We start from the raw sequence: 22,199 nt of genomic DNA, 5'->3' as shown, positions 1-22,199 counted from the left end.
AGTATTAAGCTTGAAAAATGTTATTGTGGCTAATGCTTAAACACTTCTGAAATAATTAAAATATACAAGTTTCTCATTAATCAAGTTCCAGGTGATCGTGAGCATTTCCGTTCCAAAGAACTTTCTGTCGACCTTTAGTCCACCTTATTTTGAGTTGAAAATTTTCTGTCATAAAAACACCTATATTACTCGATAGCTTTGTTATTCTCAACTGCAAGTTAATTATTGTTGAGTCAATGTCAATACAGTTTTTGCAACTAGTCTATTAAGAAACGGTTTTGCTTCGTTTATAATTTTGTTTGTTTTATAATTTTACAATTATTTTGTTTGATGCATTTTACCTCTTATTAAGAAATTATATTCAACAGAAATACTTCTTATAAGAAAAGTACAAATATATATAAACTGTTAAAATAACATTGAAACAATTACTCGTTCATAACCTTGTACTTTATTATTTTTAAATAAATATGAAAAAAATTCTGATTATATTTTCTTATGAATTCAAAACCTCTTATAGTTTAATCTAAATACTGCAGCAAGCTATCTACCAGTTATAGATTTGCTATTTTTAGAAAAACTATAAAGTCTATGTTGCAATACATGATGATACCAGCTGTATTCAAAATTATCCTAGAATACAAGTGTATTTAGGTGTGAGATTTTTTAAAAATAGGCTTAATCTGTAGGTATAAATTTAATTAAACCATTTGGTTATTTTTAAAGCAAACACTATTTTATACTTTTCTTCTAGTGTCGCAACACCTTTTGTTTACACCATATTTTAAAAGTAAATTAAGTTACAAAAACAGTTAGAAAAATAAAATAATTTTTAAGATTTACTACATAAGTGTATGATTGTCTCATGTTAGAATAGTTTTGATACCACAAAGCTCAAAGTTGGTGTATTTGTTGTTTTTCTTTTATTTCTCTGTTGTTGTTGTTTTTTTTTTGGAATTTCGCACAAAGCTACTCGAGGGCTATCTGTGCTAGCCGTCTCTAATTTAGTAGTGTAAGACTAGAGGGAAGGCAGCTAGTCATCACCACCCACCGCCAACTCTTGGGCTACTCTTTTACCAACGAATAGTGGGATTGACCGTACCTTATAACGCCCCCATGGCTGGGAGGGCGAGCATGTTTGGCGCGATTTATTTCTCTGTGGAAGAAAAATTAATTGAATTTCACAATTATAGTAAAAAGTATTTTCCTAATAAAAGATATCTAATTTTGCTAAAAAATAAATGCTGTTTATGCTAACTGTGTATAACTTACATCTGTATATGATTCTTCAATGTACAAAGAAACATGTATTTGAAACAGTAGAATTTTAAACGTACAAAATAATTTTGTTATTGATAAGTGTCACTGGTGATGAACAATGATATGAACTGTGTGGTTCATTTCAGTAACTGCTCACACACTACCATGTTTCAGGGTGGATGACATCATATTAAGAGTAAATAGTGTGGACTTGGTTGATGTGCCCCATTCTGTAGCTGTGAATGCATTAAAACGAGCAAGGAATACTGTACATTTGGTATGTGGTACCTTTTTTAAGACTGATTTAATAATGATAAAAAGAGTCCTATTTAAACAACAGTTCTAATTACTGAAATTCAAAATTGTTGAAGAACATAATTTAAAGCAATGTAAAGATCAAGAGAAAATGTTAACATTTTGCCAAAATATTAGCAATTTCCATTGTTCTTCGTAAAAATAACAAACATTTATGTCTGTTATTTCACATATTCTACAGTTTAGTGAAAACACATGTATTCACTTCAGGGAATCTCATATGGAATAAAACAGATATAACATCGTTATGAGTAATTACAATTTTAAGATAGTCTGTGATTGCACCAATCATATTATAGGAGCTTCCGATTTATCATGTTACGTATGTTACATATTACAATTTCAAATAGCTGGAAATTTAAATTTATAAGTTAATTGAATATCGATATGTATCAAATTTGTTATATCTGCCAACGAGATTGATAAACACAATTTTCTTTCTGACAGAAATATTTACTTTAAGATAAAAATCATACAGTTTATAATAAATATATTATCACAAACAGTTATTAAAAATATTGGTTTATATATACAAAAGTTTTACAAACGTGAAAACTATAATTAGTTTTCTATTTAGTCTCGAACCAAATATCTTATCGACAGTCCAGGTCCATGATAAGCAAATTAATTCTGAATTGATATTGTTGCACTTTGCGCTAGCTAGTCTGGCTGGTCTCACGCCGCTTATATGTTCACTTTTTACCGACGAAATTATTAAATGTCCTCGTATAAATATTAACGTCCGAACTTAATTCACTGAAGTTTAACAGTTTTTAATGTTCAAAATCTATAAACGTTCCTGGTCAAATACTGTAGTTTTCGGACTAATAAGCATTAATTACGATTATAACTTTTGAGGCTTGTAGTGTACTGGCTGTAGCGACCAAACAGTATTCTGTCATTGTTTCTCGCCTAGCTTTTATACCATTTAGGCGAGATTCTCAAATGATCAACAATATTCAAAGATACTCTAGTGTTTTCGTAAAATATATATTGTTGATTTTTACTTTCGAAAATATAAAAATTTAGAGAACAGATGGTACTTGTGCAACGCACATCCAACAATATTTGTCATATTCATAAAGCTTAAACAAACGTAGGTATTAAAATAAATGTATAATAGTAAATCTGTTACAATATATACTTCCACAGAAGAAGGATATTGAACAAGACACAACTGTAAATAATATTAGAGATGCTCATGAAAATAACTTGTACATATTGACTGAAATCAAGTTTTTGGTAGTGAAGAATAAATTGTTGGATAATTTGTTTTGAGCACACTGTCTCAAGGTGAGCAACATTTCTAAATATAACACCACATTTTAGTAAAAACATTGTCACAACTGAAAGAGCTATTAATTTCACTTTTCTATGAATAGGATAGAATATACCTTCAGTCAGATGCATTCTAATAATCTTTATAAAATAATCAGGCTGATAAACTGGATTTTAAAAGATCCTCAACACGTGCTAATTTTCTACTTAAGTACATAAGAAAATGGATAGAAGTTTGAATCACTTTAACTGTGTGCTCATGAAGGGGGGGAGGAATTACACCTTAAGGCATGACACAGATACTTGTACAAATTGTTGTGAATTGTATTTTATTGTTTACCATTTATATATGTGTTTACGTATGTGTCGCTTAGAATAATCAAGATGTATGCAGCTAGGCGTTACGTTGTACTATACTTGAACACGTTTGAAAATGCAGTAAATCACAGTTCTTTCTGCCTCTGTCTTATATAAAAGAGGATATATATATATCTTTACAGCTTCTGTAAAAAAACTCCCTTTTCAACCCAGCAGCTAATTAATGTCAAGAGACAATCAAAGTTTTTTGTAAGTATTTCCATTTGATTTATGAACCACACCACTTTACATTAATCCAAAAAAAACAAACTGCTAAGTTTGTATTTTTGTTATAATAGAGGAGAAAGATCTTTCTGAGTTACAAGCCTGATGTGTTACATTTGGTAAACATATTTCTGACCATGTGTAGACATACCAGCCAATTATGGTATTCATTTTTACTTTTTCATCCTGTTCGCTTGCTTGTGCAAGGAAGAACATTTGAACTGTCCTGTGCGATAATCTACTAAAATTTGCATAGATATCTAAATTGCTCATGTTTTGGACATTCCCAAATATCGTGTCATAGATCCTTTATATCTGCTCACTGAGCTGGTGGTGATCATGTCAACAGTGATTGTAATGTCAAGTTATTATTTGCTAATTATAATAGCTTGCAATTTCTTATTCATCACCATTTCTAAGGGGAAGGGTGAAAATGAGGTTTATTACACCAACATACTGAATAATGTCACTTAAACTGAGAGGCCTGGCATGGCCTAGCGCGTAAGGCATACGACTCGTAATCCGGGGTTCACGCCCGCGTCGCGCCAAACATGCTCGCCCTCCCAGCCGTGGGGGCGTTATAATGTTACGGTCAATCCCACTATTCGTTGGTAAAAGAGTAGCCCAAGTGTTGTCGGTGGGTGGTGATGACTAGCTGCCTTCCCTCTAGTCTTACACTGCTAAATTAGGGACGGCTAGCACAGATATCCCTCGAGTAGCTTTGTGCAAAATTCCAAAAACAATCTTAAACTGAGGCACACATACATTTGTAACACTAATAGTTATACTGAGTCGTAGTTATGGTTTAGCTGTGTGTTCCATCACTTTCATTGAAATTCAAACACTCATCTGAGTAACTACTACCTTAATCGTTTTTGCCATGCATGTTCACCTTGACAGCTTCTGAAACTCTGTCTTCTGACAAGAGTATATCTATCACCATTTCAGTTCTGCCTGTTAATTTTCTTTTACGGAAAATTTGGATGAAAATAGATAGTCTCTCACTTTTAGGACTTGGCCTGTGGATGTTATAACAACTTTTAGTAATTGGAACTATCATATTTTACTTTTGAATAGATCAAGGACGCCTTATTTTACCAACCTAAATATATTTCACTACAAAATACATTCCTACACAGTATCAATACTTTATTGATTCAGAAGTTTTCTATGGTAGTAATGTATAATATCTGTAATGGGCATGTTCGTGTTGGCACATTCGTGTTTATCACCTATCACATGCTATACATTCATTGTTATAAAATATTATAATGGAGTCGTTTGCTATATATGCTGCATTTCTTGTGATATTATTCTGTTCTGTATATATGTCATCTTGAGAGGCGCTAATTAGACAGATTTTTTCATATGATGTCATATATCAGCTGGTATCTCTACTTCTCATCTTAAAGATTTGTTTGAATTTTGCGAAAAGCTACACGAGGGCTATCTGCGTTAGCCATTTCTAATTTTGCAATGTAAGACTAGAGAGAAGGCAGCTAGTCATCACCACCCAACTCTTGGGCTACTCTTTTACAAATGAATAGTGGGATTGAACGTCACATTATAATGCCCCCACGGCTGAAAGGGCGAGCATGTTTGGTGTGACGGGGACTCTAACTCGCGACCCTTGGATTACGAGTCAAGTGCCTTAGCCACCCGGCCATACCAGGCCACTCACCTTAGGGGACTTCCATGATACTTCCTGCTCTGAACTTATTTTAATAAATATATAAGAGTTAAGTATTTAGAATATCTCTACTTTTGGATCACAATATTATATTCTTGAACTTTGGCATAATGGTATAATTCCATACCATGAGTTAAGCATTACGCTTTTAGTATGATTGATTTTTCTTTCTCCTTGTCTCTCCTTTTTAAAAAAATTGTTTGAAGGTGTATGAAAATGGCAGCAATAAATTTTAGAATGAGTGGCAGGAACCAATAACTTACAAGTGATATGTCATGAGAACTGAAGCCCAACAAATCAAACAGCATGCAGTTAGAGGGACTCGCGATTAATATCATTACTAGTAACTCTTCTTTTACAAATTCAAAGATATTTTTGAGAAAATCTGGAAGGTGAGTGGCAAGTATACATATCGTCATTTTTCTGTGTCGTTCTTACAGTCTGATAGTGGTTGTTTTACTGGGGAGAATGTTTTCTTAACATTTTAGTTCTTCATTTGTTATTCTGATTTCCTAGATATTAAGATATGAATTCAAAACATTCCCCCCACTTATCACTCTAATGGTTTTGCGAATTATAACAGGAATTTATGTAGGCTGTACTTCAATCACACTGTACTAGTCTTGCAGTACATCCATCGGAACAGATATGACACTTATTACACTAGCATGTGCTTTTTTTTTCTTTTCTACTGCATGTGAATCAAGCATGTTTTAATTAAACTGTGACAACAAGCTATTGTCATTTCTCCTCCAAAGTTTGAGAAAGATAGCATGAGTTTCCTGATGATTATAAACCAATTGCTTTTAATAGCAACCTTCTTACTGTGTTTAACTCCTAAAATTAGATAACCCCCTTTTCAATACTGACTGTAGTTTTTGTAAACAAAGGTACACCATGAATTATTAAATAAGACACAGAACATCTGTCAGTAAAGTTGTTTTTAATTGTAAACATCTAGTCTTCATTATCTTTTACCTAGAACAAGGTATGTCATACCATATGAAAATTTGTATTTTATGAGATACTTGTTCTTAATAGTATCCATAACTTTTAAGGAAAAGTCCTTCATGGGTTTAAGTGCTACATTGTTTGTATTGGAGTTAATGCCATTACAAAAAACAACAACATCCTCCATTAATTGGAAACTGCCTAAATGCTGTAATTTTCAGAACTTCTGTCAATACTCAAACAGGAAATGAATTGAGAAGCAACTTTAAACTACCCTTAATGAAACGTGAAAGTAGCTAATGCAAATGGGTTTTGGTTTTTATATCCAAATCCATTTGCATTAATATTTGCTCCCAGCAAGTTTTGCATCTGGACCTGTAGCTGTAACTGGATAATTCTGCAATATACGTTATTGAGACTAAATCTCACAATAACCTGATTTAATATTATTTCATACAAACAGAGTAAACAAAGTTAGGCCTGTACAAGATCTATGAATATCCTGTAAATACTCTCTTCAGCGTTTTAGGAACCAGATAAATACATGAACAATTATGTATATCATTTGGTCTTGATTCTCTGCAGGGATATCTTTTGTTTCTTCTATCAAGAACTCACACATTGAATCATTTGAACTTCCATTAGCCATATTTGACATGAGAAACTATCTTTGCAGTATTCTGCAAAGCCTAAAATCTCTGTAAAATCATTCCGCTTGGGTTATATTTTCATGCCTCAGTGAGCTATACATATTTTAGATGATCTGTGGTTCCACTTTTCAGACTATGTATCCAGGCATTGATGATTATATTATGATTTCTCTCTGAGATACTTGCCACGCCTGATGGACAACTGTCTCACATTCGCTGTAAGGAGTCAGATAAAAGCTGGAAGTTTCTCCCATTTGACTTGGACAGTTCAGCCATGTTTTAGTTGTGACTCTGTAGTTGTCCACAGGACAAGTTTTACGTCTTCTGTGTTCACTACACTGCTATATAGATCTCTTTTTTTGCTTTGGATCATACATAGATTAAGTGGTAAAGCTAGTGAATAAACTCACTTAACTTTACTAACCTTTATCATAATTCATACTTTTGGTATTCTTCAACACTGCACAAAACTGGCCTCTTTGCCATAAAGTCTGTGGTATTACAGTTGTGCTGGATACCTGACCCACTGACCACGTAGCCAAGTCATAACCCCACTGCCACTGGGAAATTATAATGTAGTTGCACAAGGTTCCTAAATACGGAATTATTTTAGGATAGCTCTACATTATATAGTCATTGCCTTGTCACTCACTAATACTAACTGCTTTGTTATGACCAGTCAATGTGTAAACACTGATTCATACAACCATAGTAACCTATCTCTTGCTTTCTTGCCAGCATTTTGATACTTAATAATAGTGCTTTGAGCATGATTTCATTCCTAATGTATCTTTAACGTTGGTCAATGTCATTGTAAATGGTGAAATTGTTCATACAATGTACCTGACTGTTAACTTTAAATGAAATCCATTCATAACCCATGTTGACAGGAATCAATCAAGTAGACTTCAGATCACAGTAACACTGTCCTTGTATGAGTCACAGCTGAGTTAACTGAATATTTGGCAAAAGTCTGTTCACATTCGCATCACAGTGTAACTAGTTATAATACAAAATATTGTAGTTTATTTATTTTTTCCTCTGTTTAATCTAAACTTAATGCCTCTTGTACCAGGAAAGTGCACTATCAACTGAGCTAAATGATTAACGCACTAGTTCTCGTTATATTGTATACTAAGGCACTTTTTAACAGCTCAAACTACATTCACAAACTATTTAAATAAACATAACGTTTAATAATATTATTAATTTAAGATTCACACCTTCGGAGATATTCAACAATACTTTGTGCATCATTCACTTACAACCAATTCAGGTACAACGTGAAATATTCTTGATGACGAGAAACCCACTTGAAATAAAAATATATCTCAGAACTGATAAGGAGAGAACAACGTTTTGACCTTCCTACATCATCTTCTGAACTTAAAGATGACCTAGGGAGATCGAAACGTTGTTCTCTGCTTATCAATAAAAGTGTTAATACTCACACCAGCCATTCTGAGATACAATGTAAAATATTGTAATCTTACCAAAGCTTCAGATACAGACCAAGTTCCAGCTATAATTTAGGTAAGCTTAAAACAAAATGTTTTCCCAATAATATATATTTTTTCTTGAAATAAAGCAATAATCTCTCATCTTTTTGTGCTTTCATTGCATCATGATGTGAAGCTAACTATAAACATGTTGTAATTTCTATCTTGAAACAATCAGTATATAGAAAAGTGTGCACGTTTACCGCTTATTTATTGAGTATTTATCTTGCATATATATATATATGAATATGCTATTAATTGTACATCCTATAAATTTCAGATTTTAAAGCGAAAGAAATATCATCATAGTCGTGTCTTAACAATAGAACTAGTTAAAGGAAACAAGGGTCTTGGATTTAGTATTGCAGGGGGAATAGGTAACCAGCATGTACCAGGAGACAATGGAATTTACATTACTAAAATTGTAGTTGGAGAAGCAGCTCATCTAGATGGCACACTGAATGTAGGAGATAAATTAATTGCTGTAAGTACTATTGAATTGGTTTGGGTCTTTGCTTCTGCTATGTGTAACATAACATTTATAAATTTAAGATTTTCACTTGTTGTAGTTAGATGTATCTCTGCTTTTTCGATTTGCATATCATTTACAAATGGAGTTTCTACCCCTTGACATAATATCATTTTTCCAGGTTTCACATAGCAAAAAAAGATCCTAGTTTTTAAGAATTGATGTGTTACTTCAAATTGTTTATACGAAATTTCAAATGAATTTCTAGTCGAAAACCAGCACGTTTTTTCACTATAACGATTTGTCATGTAAATAAATATATTTTCAATAACATAAATGAAATATCTTAACTTTTAGTCTCATGATATATGGCTAATAATGTTTACTTTTGAACGTTGTAGTTTGGAAAATTGCAGATTCGATCAATTAACATTGTGAAACCACGAGACTAATGAAGTATACCTAATTTTTACAAATCTTTACTTCAGTCACTGACACCCACTAATCATATCCATTTTTTTATTAATACATAAGATGTTGATAGTAACTAAAACTATCATTTGTACATTAAATCACTTGTGTAAGAAACACTATTTTTATTGTTATAAACTTGATGTGAGAAGCTGAACACACACATATAAATATATATGTATATACATATAGAAAATTAATACTTAAGCAATGAAGCAAAATAAAATCAAAAGAAAGAACTGTGTTAAAAACATGAAATCCAAACCTGTGATAAATGATATTTATATGAACGAAAGAATTGCATTCTTTTATTAATTTATTCATGCAAAATTGGTGAATGGAGGTTAAGACTGATAGATGGTGAATCCCCACTGCAATATGGGTCCTACTTTTTCAGTCACCTCCAAAACCTAGGGTTCATTTTATGTCCCACATTATAGTCTGTACCCTGAAAATATGTTTAATTTATGCAACGTCTTCGATTTAATTATTTTATGTTGAGCTTGTTTTGTTCATGTGCATATATAATTTAAATTGAATCAGAATACTAAAGAATACATTGTTATAAATAATGGTACTTTCTTGGTCAGCAATAGGAAAAATATTTTGTTTGTAATAAATCACATTTAAATAAGGTAATATGCCATACAAAATGTGTATGTAGTTGAACTATTGAATATATAAATTAGGACTTCATTTGTGCTTGAAAATTGTAATTTGACTTAACAGTTACAATGTTACTGATTGTTGATTTGCAGGTCAATGATAAAAATTTAGAGAATGTTACTCATGAACAAGCTGTGGCTATATTGAAAGCTACTTCCGATCACGTGGTCCTCACAGTGAGAAAAGGACGACCTTTACCTATTCATATGAATCACTCACTATCACTTCCTCTTCCAACCCAACCATCTCTAGAAAATATTGGAATAGTTACTACAAACTCATGTAAGTTGGTAGTTTACTTAAGTACAGTTATAAAAAATTGACAATAAATTAAAATTTTAAAACTGTTACTGAACTAACTTTAATCAAAGTCTCTTGAGATTCTATTTAATTCTATATTATGCAATTAACCATTTTTCTTCTCAAATTCCAAAGTAGACTGTTTTGATATTCATTATGTGTCAGAAATCTTTTATATCATTAACCTTAAATTCTTCTGTTTCTTAATACCTATCCTTAATTTTTATGAACCTGAACTCCACTGACTATAGCAATTTGATTCACTAAGGCATATCTAAACATTTTAAATACATCTGGTAATGCTTTCACATATAATCATTTTAATAAAGTATACATAAGTCATTTGTAACCTGAATATCTTATGTAGAAGATGTATGTATAATCTGTGCATATACACTTTAATTTAAGTTTAATATTATATTTATTTCTTTGTTTCTTTTAATTCCGAGCAAAGCTACTGGAGGGCTATCTGCGCTAGCCGTCCCTAATTTAGCAGTGTAAGACTAGAGGGAAGGTAGCTAGTCATCACCACTCACCGCTAACTCTTGGGCTACGCTTTTTCCAACGAATAGTGGGATTGACCGTAATATTATAACGCCCCACGTGTTTGGTGCGATGGGGATTCGAACCTGCAACCCTCAGACTACGAGTCAAACGCCTTAACCCACCTGGCCCTATTATATTCATATGAGCAGAATATGTAGATTATAATTAATGTACATCTATCTGAACATATTAATAAAAACAGTTCACATAACATATTTTAGTTATGTTGAGTAGCATATTATTCATTTTATATTTCTCCTAAGGCAACCTTAGATTTCTTCTTGCTTAAATACTTTGACAAGCATTTTTTAACCTTTATGATAAATAAATAAACACTGTTAAAGTTAATTCTTTCAATAATAAACACCTTAATCTGACAGTTTTAACTTTATTCTACTTTTAGCTAATAAGGTAGGTGTTTACTTGACTTCATTTCTTTTTGTTAGTATTAAACTTGGATAAACTCTTTGGATTATATTTTTTTCTCAAACTAAATTCTGTAACTGAACTATCATTAATTAATGTTTCAACATAAAATGTTTTTAACCTCTTTATCAGTGTTATTTTCTGAAATTGTAATATGATGATTATTTAAATGATTTTATAAGTCTTTATAATATAAATAAATTTAATTTCATATTTCTTACTTTAGAATTCTCCGTAAAGGATTTTTTTCTTTCACCAGCTAGATGATATATGTATGACTTACCACTAAATACTTTATTATATAATTGTGAAGAATATGGATAAATTATCTGCAACTTCTTTAATTTCAGCTAAAGTGTCCACTTCAATTTATAAACTTAATATTACTGAGAACTTATACCCTTGTATTTAGGAAGGATAATCAGTTTCTGTTATTAGTCTCAAACATTTATCTGTAACAAATGTCATAGATACTCGTAGAATGAAGTAATATGGACATATTATCTCTTGATACTCCCAACTTGTGCAGTATAGATTTTTGAAACTTAGAGTGATTTATACTTTTAATTCGTTTTTTTCTCACAGTAAATATTCCTGTCACAGAACTTTACAGTGAAATGACAGCAGACAAAAAAACATTCAAAGGGCTAAGTGAAGGAGACCCCCCAACAAGGTTAGCTTACATATTACTATTTTCTTTAGGAGTAATGTGACAGTTGGATGAAGTAAAATTGAATAAATATATCGTTATTTAGGTATATCTATTAGATATTCGTGCAGGTGTAACTAAATACACAGTTTATCAGTCTTAAACTTCGTTCTTTTATGAATTTCTTCGTGTGTGACTGGTGAATGGAGGAATAGGAAAAGACATTTAAGTTCTGATTGATCTTAAAGTGCGATGTCAGTAAATAAATGTTAAACTTAGCTCAAAGCTTCTTTGGATATGAAAATGTTGTATGAAATACGACATATGTAATTTAAATACCCTATATTTCCTACATTAAGATCTTAGTCTTAACAGTATGGTATCTTTATTATTATTTATCTTAATATTGTGCAAATATCTTGTCTTAAATCTGCTCTCTTACCAGAGCATAGAAGTTTGGTTATATGCACACAGAAGCTGGCAGGTTAATTGAACTTCACACCAAGAAAAATTTTCATTCGGCCACTTTCATATGCTCGTTTTACTTTGCTATTTATATTCACTTTATTCTTTGCAAGATGTACGGGAAGAGCTAATTTTTAAACAATTATTCCATGTAGTTAGGTAATGCTTACTTTGACCTATTTATGTGTTGTGCCATTCTGTAGTTAAGTTGTACCCATTTGAGGAGTGATACAGATAGCTGTGTGTGTTTGAGATTTGTTACCCTTGAAGACAAAGAAACAAGGTTATAGGAAACTGCATTAGTACCTTGGTCTGTCTTAACAGTAGAAACATTATTACTCGTGCTTTTGTCTACGATATTTGATAACATTTTCTTTTTAATCTGCTTATCCTGTCACAGCAGTGAGAATTTAACAATAAATATAAGAATTGACGAGAAAGTCCAAACTTACACTTTGCTTAAAGAATAAAAATTCTGTTGGTTTTATCACTGGTGTTTGTTCGTTTGCCCTTTACTGTACGTTTTAACTTTGTTTCATGTAATACATTTTTGGTACATGTTGCGTTATGGATACACGATTGATTTCTCTCAAATATCAGGAAACTTGAATAACACAGACTAAGTTTTCAAGTTATATCTTGATTTCATGTTCCACCCTGCTATAACTGATTGGGTCTAAACATCAGAAAGCTAATATTTTATGTTTAGCAATCAAGAAATGAAAAGATATGCTAAATTATTGCCATTATGTTTTATTATATCGTTACCTATTATAATTTATTCCTTGACGAGTCACTGGTCTGTTATTTTATGTACGTTACCTATTACGGTTTCAAATAGCTGGAAGTTTTAATTTCAATTTAGAAGTTAGTGGAATATCAAATTTATGATATTTTCCAACAAGATTGATACAATGTTCTTCCTTAACAACAGTACATTTTAACATACAAATAACAACATAATTCATAATAACGATTATTACAAGTAATGATTTATATACAAAAGTTTTACAAACTTACAAACAATACTGAGTCATCTATTTTTTTCTGGAAATGAATTTTTATGAACAGTTAACGGTTCACGATGAACGAATTAATTCTATGTTAATATCGGTACGGTTCACTTAATGGGTAAGGTATCTCCATCTGCTCACACATGAGTTTTTCACAGACGAAGATACGTATTGTCCTCTTAAAAATACCAGCGTCCGAAGTTAATTCACTGAAGTTAAACGGTTTGTAATGTTTGAAATCTATAAACGTTCCTGGTAAAATGTCTGTATCTTCCCAATTGATTAGCGTTAATCACAATTATAGCTTTCGAGGTGTATAGTATACTAACTGTAGCAAACGAACAATATTAAAACTGTCTCTCCATGTCACGTTAGTTATCTTTTATAAGCTTTAAGGCGAGATTCTCGATAGTTCAGTTGGCAAAAATACCTGCAATTACTAGTATTACATACATACATATAGTTGATTCTTACACTCGAGAATCTTCTACAAATTTAGAGAACAGAGAAGATTTTTCAATAAACATTTGACAGTATAAGTTACATGCATTTCTAAATATATAAATTAAACTGAAACAAATATAGGTATTAAAATAAACATATTATATTAAATCCATTACAATATGTATGTCCATCAATTACCAAGAGACTATGAGCTTTATTCTGTTTTTAATTTAACAAGTTAATTTAAACTAAATACCAATGAACCATTTTACCAAAATATTGAAACATTTCTTTCAACTCTAGTTTGTTTGTTTTTGTTGTTGAATATTTGTTCAAAACTATTCTAGAGTTATCAGTGGCTGGTGTCCCACGTTCATAAGCGATATACTAGAGGGAAGACACGAGACAACACCACTTATTACTTGCTGTTTGGCTACTCTAATTGTATAGTGGGATTTACTGATTCATGAAACACCTCCTTGACTGAAAGGGCAATCATGTTCGTTGATGTGGTTTGAAATTTGACCACCTTAACGACCAGACATGCCAGGTCTTCAAATTTATTACTAGAGTGATTATAAATCTAGAAACTTCAAATGAATAAATAAATATTTAATAGGAAAAAAAACATTTACATACTGATTAACTTTAGCTCAAAGATCGAATTGTATTCTCAAGACGGCTAGTATTGGTATTAGAACTTTAATAACTATAACGTACAGAACATCGTTTCAACCTTCTTGGCTCATCTTCTGTACTTTATTTTAATTAAAGTTCTAATACCCATACTAGGCGTCTTGAGAAAACATTTTTACTTCAAGTGGGTTTTTCATCATCATGAAAGATAGAATTATTTTCATGTATATTTTTTTAGGTTATTTAAAGGTAATATAATTTGAGAAATGGTAAAACAAATGACAAACTGGCATTAAATATCTCTTTCTTGCATTTATAGTGTTTCACTAGAATTTTGCTGTTGGCTACATGGTTATAATTCCGTATTTATTTTTAAACACAGATATAATTTTACTTATTTATTCAGATTATGTTTGACTTCTATTGGAAAACAAGTTATGGTTTGGATCAGAAAGGTTGACTGGAACAGATATAATATAATGGTTTTTACTCTTTACTCTCTCAGTCAATCCAAAGCTCTGATCTGGCACATTGAGTACTTGAGATGGAAGCTGGTCAGAGATGGAGGAATTGCTGTAGTGCCAGCATTTGTCCACTTTTTAGTACAGCAGCCTCAACCACTGACCATTATGAACATTGAGATAAGGAAGGGCAGGGCTTTTAATGACATAAATAGATAAATATGAACTTAATTATTTGATAAATAATTCAGAACATATCCTTAGTTAGGTTTATTCACTAAATTTTCTAAAATTTTGTGCAGAAGGTTTTATGTAGGCTTATGACATTCTTGTTAACCAAATGTCAAAAGGTTATAAAGATGTAGAGTCCTTTTATTACAACCAGTATGTAAAAACCTCAGCTCAAATATGTCAAAGTCTTCTGTACTTTTATTTTCTTTTATTCTCAGTATATTTATTCTTGCCTCGGGATAAAAACCATAGCTTTTACAGAATATTATATCTAGTTTCAACAGAATTTCAGTAAATCTTTTTTCCCTCTGTCCAACTTCAATGGAGGAAATGACAGAACTTTTGAAAATATAAAGGTAAATCAGAGGACATTAGTTCTTTCACAATCAACCTAGTAATGCTGTTTTATAGCCAACGCACTATAAAACACTACATGGCTATAACTCATATCCATAATACCAAAGTAATAAATCAGCTGAGAAAAACTCAGGTATTCTATAATTGCCATGTAATGTTTTTATTTTGGTCTAAATATCTACCACAGAATATTGGAAATTCTCAAGAATAGAGAAAGAAACACATTCTAGAATTGATAAAGTTATTCTTTTTATTGACCAGAGTTGTACTGGAAATATGTGAAACTACAACAAATGGGAATCTTAATCAACTGTCTGAACTCTTCATTGTAGTCATTGTATAGATGAGATTCAAGGAAATGCCAAAATACTATGTGACTCATTTGAGTAAATCTCAACTTAAGAGAGAAATAACATGAAAATTATTTCTTACAAGTAGCAGTTGAGAGCAGTATTGTGTAATAGAAGTGATCAACCTCTGATAAAAATTATTTTTATCCAGGAACTGTTTTTAATATTTCATATATCATGATGGAAATAGTAACTTATTTCAGAAATACACTGATGGCCATGTAGACTTTTATTGTTTCTCCAAGTTTTAATATGATATAAAATAAGAAAATTGAAACTGCCATTGTGACAGTTGACAAAGTTCTTGGGAAGCTTCATAGCATTTAATATAAATGTCTCTATCAATATGAGGATGTTGAAAGTTTCTGGATCAGATACTGGGTTAATTTCTGGTTTATAAAGCATTACACTCATTTGAAATGTATTAGTTCAGGGTCTCAGAATCTGAATCGTTTGAAGGAGTTTTATCACTGAATTCCTCACAGAAATGCATCTTGTCATATGAAGCACTACGTTGAGGTATAAAAATTTGTAAATATCAAAAGTTGTTTGTTTCTAGGGGTGGGTAATTTCGTTCTATAAATGTTGTATGTGTCAAAGTGTTATGTGTTTTTAGAGGTGGATACTTTCGTTCAATAAATGTTTGTATGCGACAAAGAGTCATGTGTTTCTAGAAGTGGGTAAGTTCGTTTTTCAAATGTTTCCGTCTTTTCAAAGTTTATATGTGTCAAAGTGTTATGTGTTTCTAGAGGTGGGTAATTTCGTTCTATAAATGTTTGTATGTGCCAAAGTTGTATGTGTTTCTAGAGGTGGATAAGTCCGTTTTTTAAATGTTTCTGTCTTTTCAAAGTTTGTATGTGTCAAAGTGTTATGTGTTTATAGAGATGAGTAATTTCGTTTTTTAAATGTTCCCGTCCTTTCAAAGTTTGTATGTGTCAAAGTGTTATGCGTTTATAGAGGTGAGTAATTTCGTTCTATAAATGTTTGTATGTGTCAAAATGTTATGTGTTTCTAGAGGTGGGTAATTTCGTTCTATAAATGTTTGTGTGTGTCAAAGTGATATGTGTTTCTAGAAGTGAGTAATTTCGTTCTATAAATGTTTGTATGTGTCAAAGTGGTATGTGTTTCTAGAGGTGGGTAATTTCGTTCTATAAATGTTTGTATGTGTCAAAGTGGTATGTGTTTCTAGAAGTGGGTAATTTCGTTCTATAAATGTTTGTATGTGTCAAAGTGGTATGTGTTTCTAGAGGTGAGTAAGTTCGTTTTTTAAATGTTTCTGTCCTTTCAAAGTTTGTATGTGTCAAATACTTATGTGTTTCTAGAGGTGGGTAATTTCGTTCTTTAAATGTTTCCGTCTTTTCAAAAATTGTAAGTGTCAAAGTGCTATGTGTTTCTAGATATGTGTAATTTCGTTTTGTGTTTCCTGGGTTTGCGAATACTTTTAAGTGTGTTCAGAATTGTTTTCGGTAAGTTTTTTTATTTAATTGTGAGCAAAATTTATCCCAACTATCTCGTTTCAGTTTTTGGACTTCTGGTTTTTGTTTCTGAGTGTATTTATTTGTGCTTTAACTGCAGGATTTATATTTTGTTTTTATTGTTTACGAATTTTAGGCTTTCTTTTATCATGGTTATTAGTTGTGTATGTGGGGTTACAATGTTTGTATTTAGTTCTTGCTTGTTTCGAGACTGTGATGAGGCACTCAGTGATTGTTTAGATGTATACATCAATTCCAGTTGTATTCGCGACATTATAGGATATTTCTTTTGGTAATATGTAGCTAGTTAAGGCACTTGACTCGTAATCCGAGGGTCACGGGTGCGAATCCCCGTCACACCAAACATGCTCGTCCTTTCAGGACGGAGGCCTTATAATGTGCGGTTAATTCCGCTATTCGTTAGTAGAAGAGTAGCCCAAGAGTTGGCATTTGGTGGTGATGACTAGCTGCCTTCTTTCTTGTCTTACGTTGCTAAATTAGGGACGGCAAGCGCAGATAGCTCTCGTGTAGCTTTGCGCGAAATTCAAACCAAACCAAATCTGGTAATATTTTACCTAAGATTAATTCCTATCCTTTTCTATTTGTTTTGCCTCCGACTTATTTATGTGAGTGGTGAGATCGAAGTCACACCACATAAAAAGGATGATCAATGTTAACCTCTCGCTTCGACTAATGTATTGTTGGTTCATGCAATGTAAGTACAAGCCCAGATCCAGTGTGTCACTGGTAGTGTATGTGTTGAATGCACGCGACGGGGTTGCATCGCTTAATAGAGCAACATTTGTAATATCTATAAATTGTAGTAATCTATTATTTATATTACTTTTTCTTCATCTACATAACTTATGTTTGCTATTTAGGTGCCCCATGAAAGCTATCTCTTTGGAATAACCTTTCTGGAATGGGCACTCTTTTAAACTAGTTTCTGCGCATGTCACGAGGTTTTACTGCATTACATTAAAAATGTAATTGAACCACTTTTCTATCAATGTATTTTAACTAAATTGTTATTATTATGTGTATTATAATTTAAAGTTTTATAGTATTAAAGTTTAATTCCTTTATTTATGAAAACAAAAACTTTAAATAATATTTGAAACTTGTGTTTTTGTCGTCACGTGACGCACTAGCGCTCATAATTCTTAGTGGTTTCTATCACTTGAATAATACGCTGTTTGCAGTGTACGTGCATATTTATGTTATGAGCATTTCTATTAACGAAAGTGGAAATTTGAGTTATAAAACATCATATGTCACATTTTCAAGGTTTTATAATGAATTTGATCTCAATCAACTGATGTCTTTAGTTTCTTTCTGTTATCATGAAACAGGCAACGAACTTAGTTGTAAGTTATATAATACGTATGTTACCCGATGTTCAAAGGAGTATACTCAGAATATGTAATGACAGTTTTGCAATTGTAGTTGTTGTTTGCAACGTTTTATTTTACAGTTAGTTAAGATTACGGTGCAATGAAGTAAAGCTGGTACGCTTTAAGAATGTGAAGGCATTTCACAATTTTATCAGAAAGATATGATCCCTGCAGTTATTTAGTAGAATTCTGTACTTATTGATTACGTGTGTGTTTTCATTTTAACAATTTTAGTATGTCAGAAAACAGACAAAAACATAGTTAAGCGTACACATTCGTAATGTACATTTGCTCGTTTTCGCTTAAACAAGGTGTAGGAGAAAGCAGTGGTATTTGTTTTTATGGTATTCAATATGTGAGGACTGTTTTTGTGGCTTTTTTAGCATATACTAGCCAAAGCTTGAGGTTAAAATGTGTTTCCGAAATTTCATTTTATCGTTTTAATTACACTAAGTTTCCAAAATTTATGAAGTTTATGCAGGTACAAGATGTCCGTAAATTAATGTTAAAATTAATTTGTCAATATGTTGGAACTACTGTTAAGTTCGTATCACAACTGCCGTGATATCCCATTCATGCTGCAAGGAATGTATCCTGTTGGCCTAATAAGGCTATTAACCTTTGTAGCAGAGGTTAAAAGTTCGTGTTTTCCAAAAGCAACAACAAAAATTAACATAATACCTGGACGTACTTTATGTAGTAAAAGACATAAGTATCAGTCAGTTAACGTATGACACACGTAACATTCCACAGAGAGATGTGATAACGCACAGGTAAACATATTGTTATGTTTAATTAATCAGTAAAAATAAGGCATAAGTCAAGTTGTTCCGGAAATCTACACTTAACGTTACCACGAAACCTTTACAAGTAGGTGAGTATCCTCTTCTACTTAGAATTTGTTCATAGATTAGATAATACATTGAAAGCTGCTGTACCGATTTGGTATAGACATATATGAAGTGTTACAAGCACGTATATGATTACGTAAACATTCTGCTCCGGTACATTTATTGTGGAACAGCCAAAGTGTTTGTCAACTCATGTTAAAGGTTACAGAATACGACATTATTAAACAGTTGGAATATTACACGTAAACTTTGTTTGTTTGTTTGTTTTTTTAACTTTCGCACAAAGCTACTCGAGGGCTATCTGTGCTAGCCGTCCCTAATTTAGCAGTGTAAGACTAGAGGGAAGGCAGCTAGTCATCACCACCCACCGCCACCTATTGGGCTACTCTTTCACCAACGAATAGTGGGATTGACTGTCACATTATAACGCCCCCACGGCTGAAAGGGCAAGCATGTTTGACGCGACAGGGATGCGAACCTGCGACCCTCAGATTAGGAGTCGCACGCCTTAACACGTTTGGCCATGCCGGGCCTACACGTAAACCTACATTGCTTTTAACTTTGTATAAACTCACAACGAATATAATGTACAATAGTCATTTCACTTTCTAATATGTTAATGTTTTTAATCATTCTAAACTGAGCGGCCAATAAATGCAGAAAGTTGTTGAACGGCCACCACACAAGTTTTTATTGTATGTAATACCTTTCGCTGGTATGTTGTGTGTGGCATTATAGCGCAATAAGACTTAAAAACTGTGCTACAATGTCACAAAAAATCATGTTTTTGTTGTGTTTTTATGTAGCAAACCATTTGTTCACCAATCTTTCATATTAGAATGAAACGACACTCACTGTGTTATTATAATAGATGGTCCGTGTGATTAGACATACAGCGTTTTCGCAATTATATTGTTTAAACGTTTCTCTACGGATGGATTTACTGTTTCAATTGGATTTTAACGCGTATAATGGTTTATCTTCTTGCACTTTAGTGTGTTTTCATAAATGAGCTTATTATGAGCTTTATTTGAAAAGACATTGTTTATATTGTTTTTACTTAGGTAAGCATCCATTGCAATTACCCTGTGAGCAATTTGCCCGTTTTGCACGCTTAAAGACATTGATGTGTTTCACGTATTTCATCCAAAAAGTTACGAAAGAGCAGATTAAACCGTTTTGAAATACATCAACTCTGAACAGAGTTGAAGGTGTAGCGTAATGGGTCTGTCTTTTCAAATGTTTGTACGTTAAATCATTCGAAAATGAGTGTTGTTAGTTTGTTTTTGAATTTTGCACAAAGCTAAACGAGGGATATTTGCACTAGCTGTCCCTAATTTAGTGAACTATTTCATCACAGCTGTAATTGTAGGGAATCATCTCTAATTATGATGAGACATTGAGACTGACCTAATAGCCAACGATTAGTCATCATACGAAAGTTAAATCCAATTAATTATTTGGTTCTTTAAATAGATGAGTCTTGGTACTGCAGAATCCTGTACAATGGTTAAGACACGACAAGACTACTTTAACTATGAAGAGTAATATGAGTTCATGGATGGCATTTAAGAGAACCACATATGTCTTGTACCAAGACATCGTGCAAATGATGTACTGCCTAAACTAATGGAATTGTGTAAGTAAGGGCATATCATTTTACGCAATACACAACAGGAATTTTAGGTAAATTACATCCAAGATTTACCTTTGTCCAGTTAAAGTCAAAGCTCTAATGCAAAACAAATGCTAAAGAAGGTTTTGGGAACACCACCCGAAGATCAGAAATTATATACTCCAAAGGATCACTATATTTAGAGTTGCCCTGAAAGAAAAGTGGCATTCTATTCCTTGAGACGTATGCAACGGTTTATGGCAAAAGTTAATAAGAGGTAAAACTCTGCCCATCCTCTACTAAAGTAATTAAATATGCTGTCTCGGTGCTTTGTATTTGGATCTGATAATGAAGACATATTCAAATCTATTAAAATGTCATCCAATGTATACAAAGGTAGATATACTTTTATATGTTTGTTTGTTTTTGAATTTCGCTCAAAGCTACTCGAGGACTATCTGCGCTAGCCGTCCCTAATTTAACAGTGTAAGACTAGAGGGAAAGCAGCTAGTCATCACCACCCACCGCCAACTCTTGGGTTACTCTTTTACCAACGAATAGTGGGATTGACAGTCACATTATACGCCCCCACGGCTGAAAGGGCGATCATGTTTGTTGCGACGTGGATTCAAACCCGCGACCCTCAGATTACGAATCGAACGTCTTAACCCACTTGGACATGCCTGGCCACAAAAAATGAGAACTTATATTTTCAGTGACAAGAGTCATTGTTTGCAGAAGAAATTGCGCTAGTTTCATGTAACTTACTTTAACATCGTTGTTATTTGAATAAGTACAGAAAAAATGTTCAATAGTTATTCGTATGAGCTATTTCCCCTAGAAGTGGAGTACAAGTAAATGATTAATTGTTTATAGGTGTGTGCGTGTGCTTTTTATAGCAAAGCCAAAACAGGATATCTGCTGAGTTTACCGAAGGGAATCGAACCACTGATTTTAGTGTTGTACATCCGCATACTTATCGCTGTACTATCGGGGATCATTTATAGGTGTTTCGTGGACACAAGTGCCGCTAGTGATACATTTATTTATGTTGATACATCATGGATACAGCTGTGGTGTGATGTACATCATGGATACAGCTGTGGTGTGATGTACATCATGGATACAGCTGTTGTGTCTCCATATACAGCGATT

At 32.5% G+C, this 22,199-nt stretch overlaps 1 protein-coding gene across 4 annotated transcripts in view; it reads left to right on the top strand.

Moving 5' to 3' along the window:
* Positions 1–22,199, top strand: part of LOC143245847 (disks large homolog 1-like) — a 119,624-nt gene that overhangs the window by 13,675 nt on the left and 83,750 nt on the right. For 3 of the 4 annotated variants that reach the window (XR_013025700.1, XM_076492113.1, XM_076492105.1), the window contains 4 exons: positions 1,407–1,537; positions 8,506–8,709; positions 9,924–10,113; positions 11,689–11,776. Coding sequence is in view for 3 of the 4 variants with exons in the window: in XM_076492113.1 (XP_076348228.1) it covers positions 1,407–1,537; positions 8,506–8,709; positions 9,924–10,113; positions 11,689–11,776 (613 nt within the window). In the remaining variant the exon portion in view is untranslated. The remainder of the gene's footprint in view (positions 1–1,406; positions 1,538–8,505; positions 8,710–9,923; positions 10,114–11,688; positions 11,777–22,199) is intronic. The other variant, XM_076492119.1, reaches the window with a different exon arrangement.

This window comes from Tachypleus tridentatus, chromosome 1, assembly GCF_004210375.1.
Source record: "Tachypleus tridentatus isolate NWPU-2018 chromosome 1, ASM421037v1, whole genome shotgun sequence".
NCBI lineage: Eukaryota > Metazoa > Arthropoda > Merostomata > Xiphosura > Limulidae > Tachypleus > Tachypleus tridentatus.
This window is presented reverse-complemented; position numbering and strand designations above follow the sequence as displayed.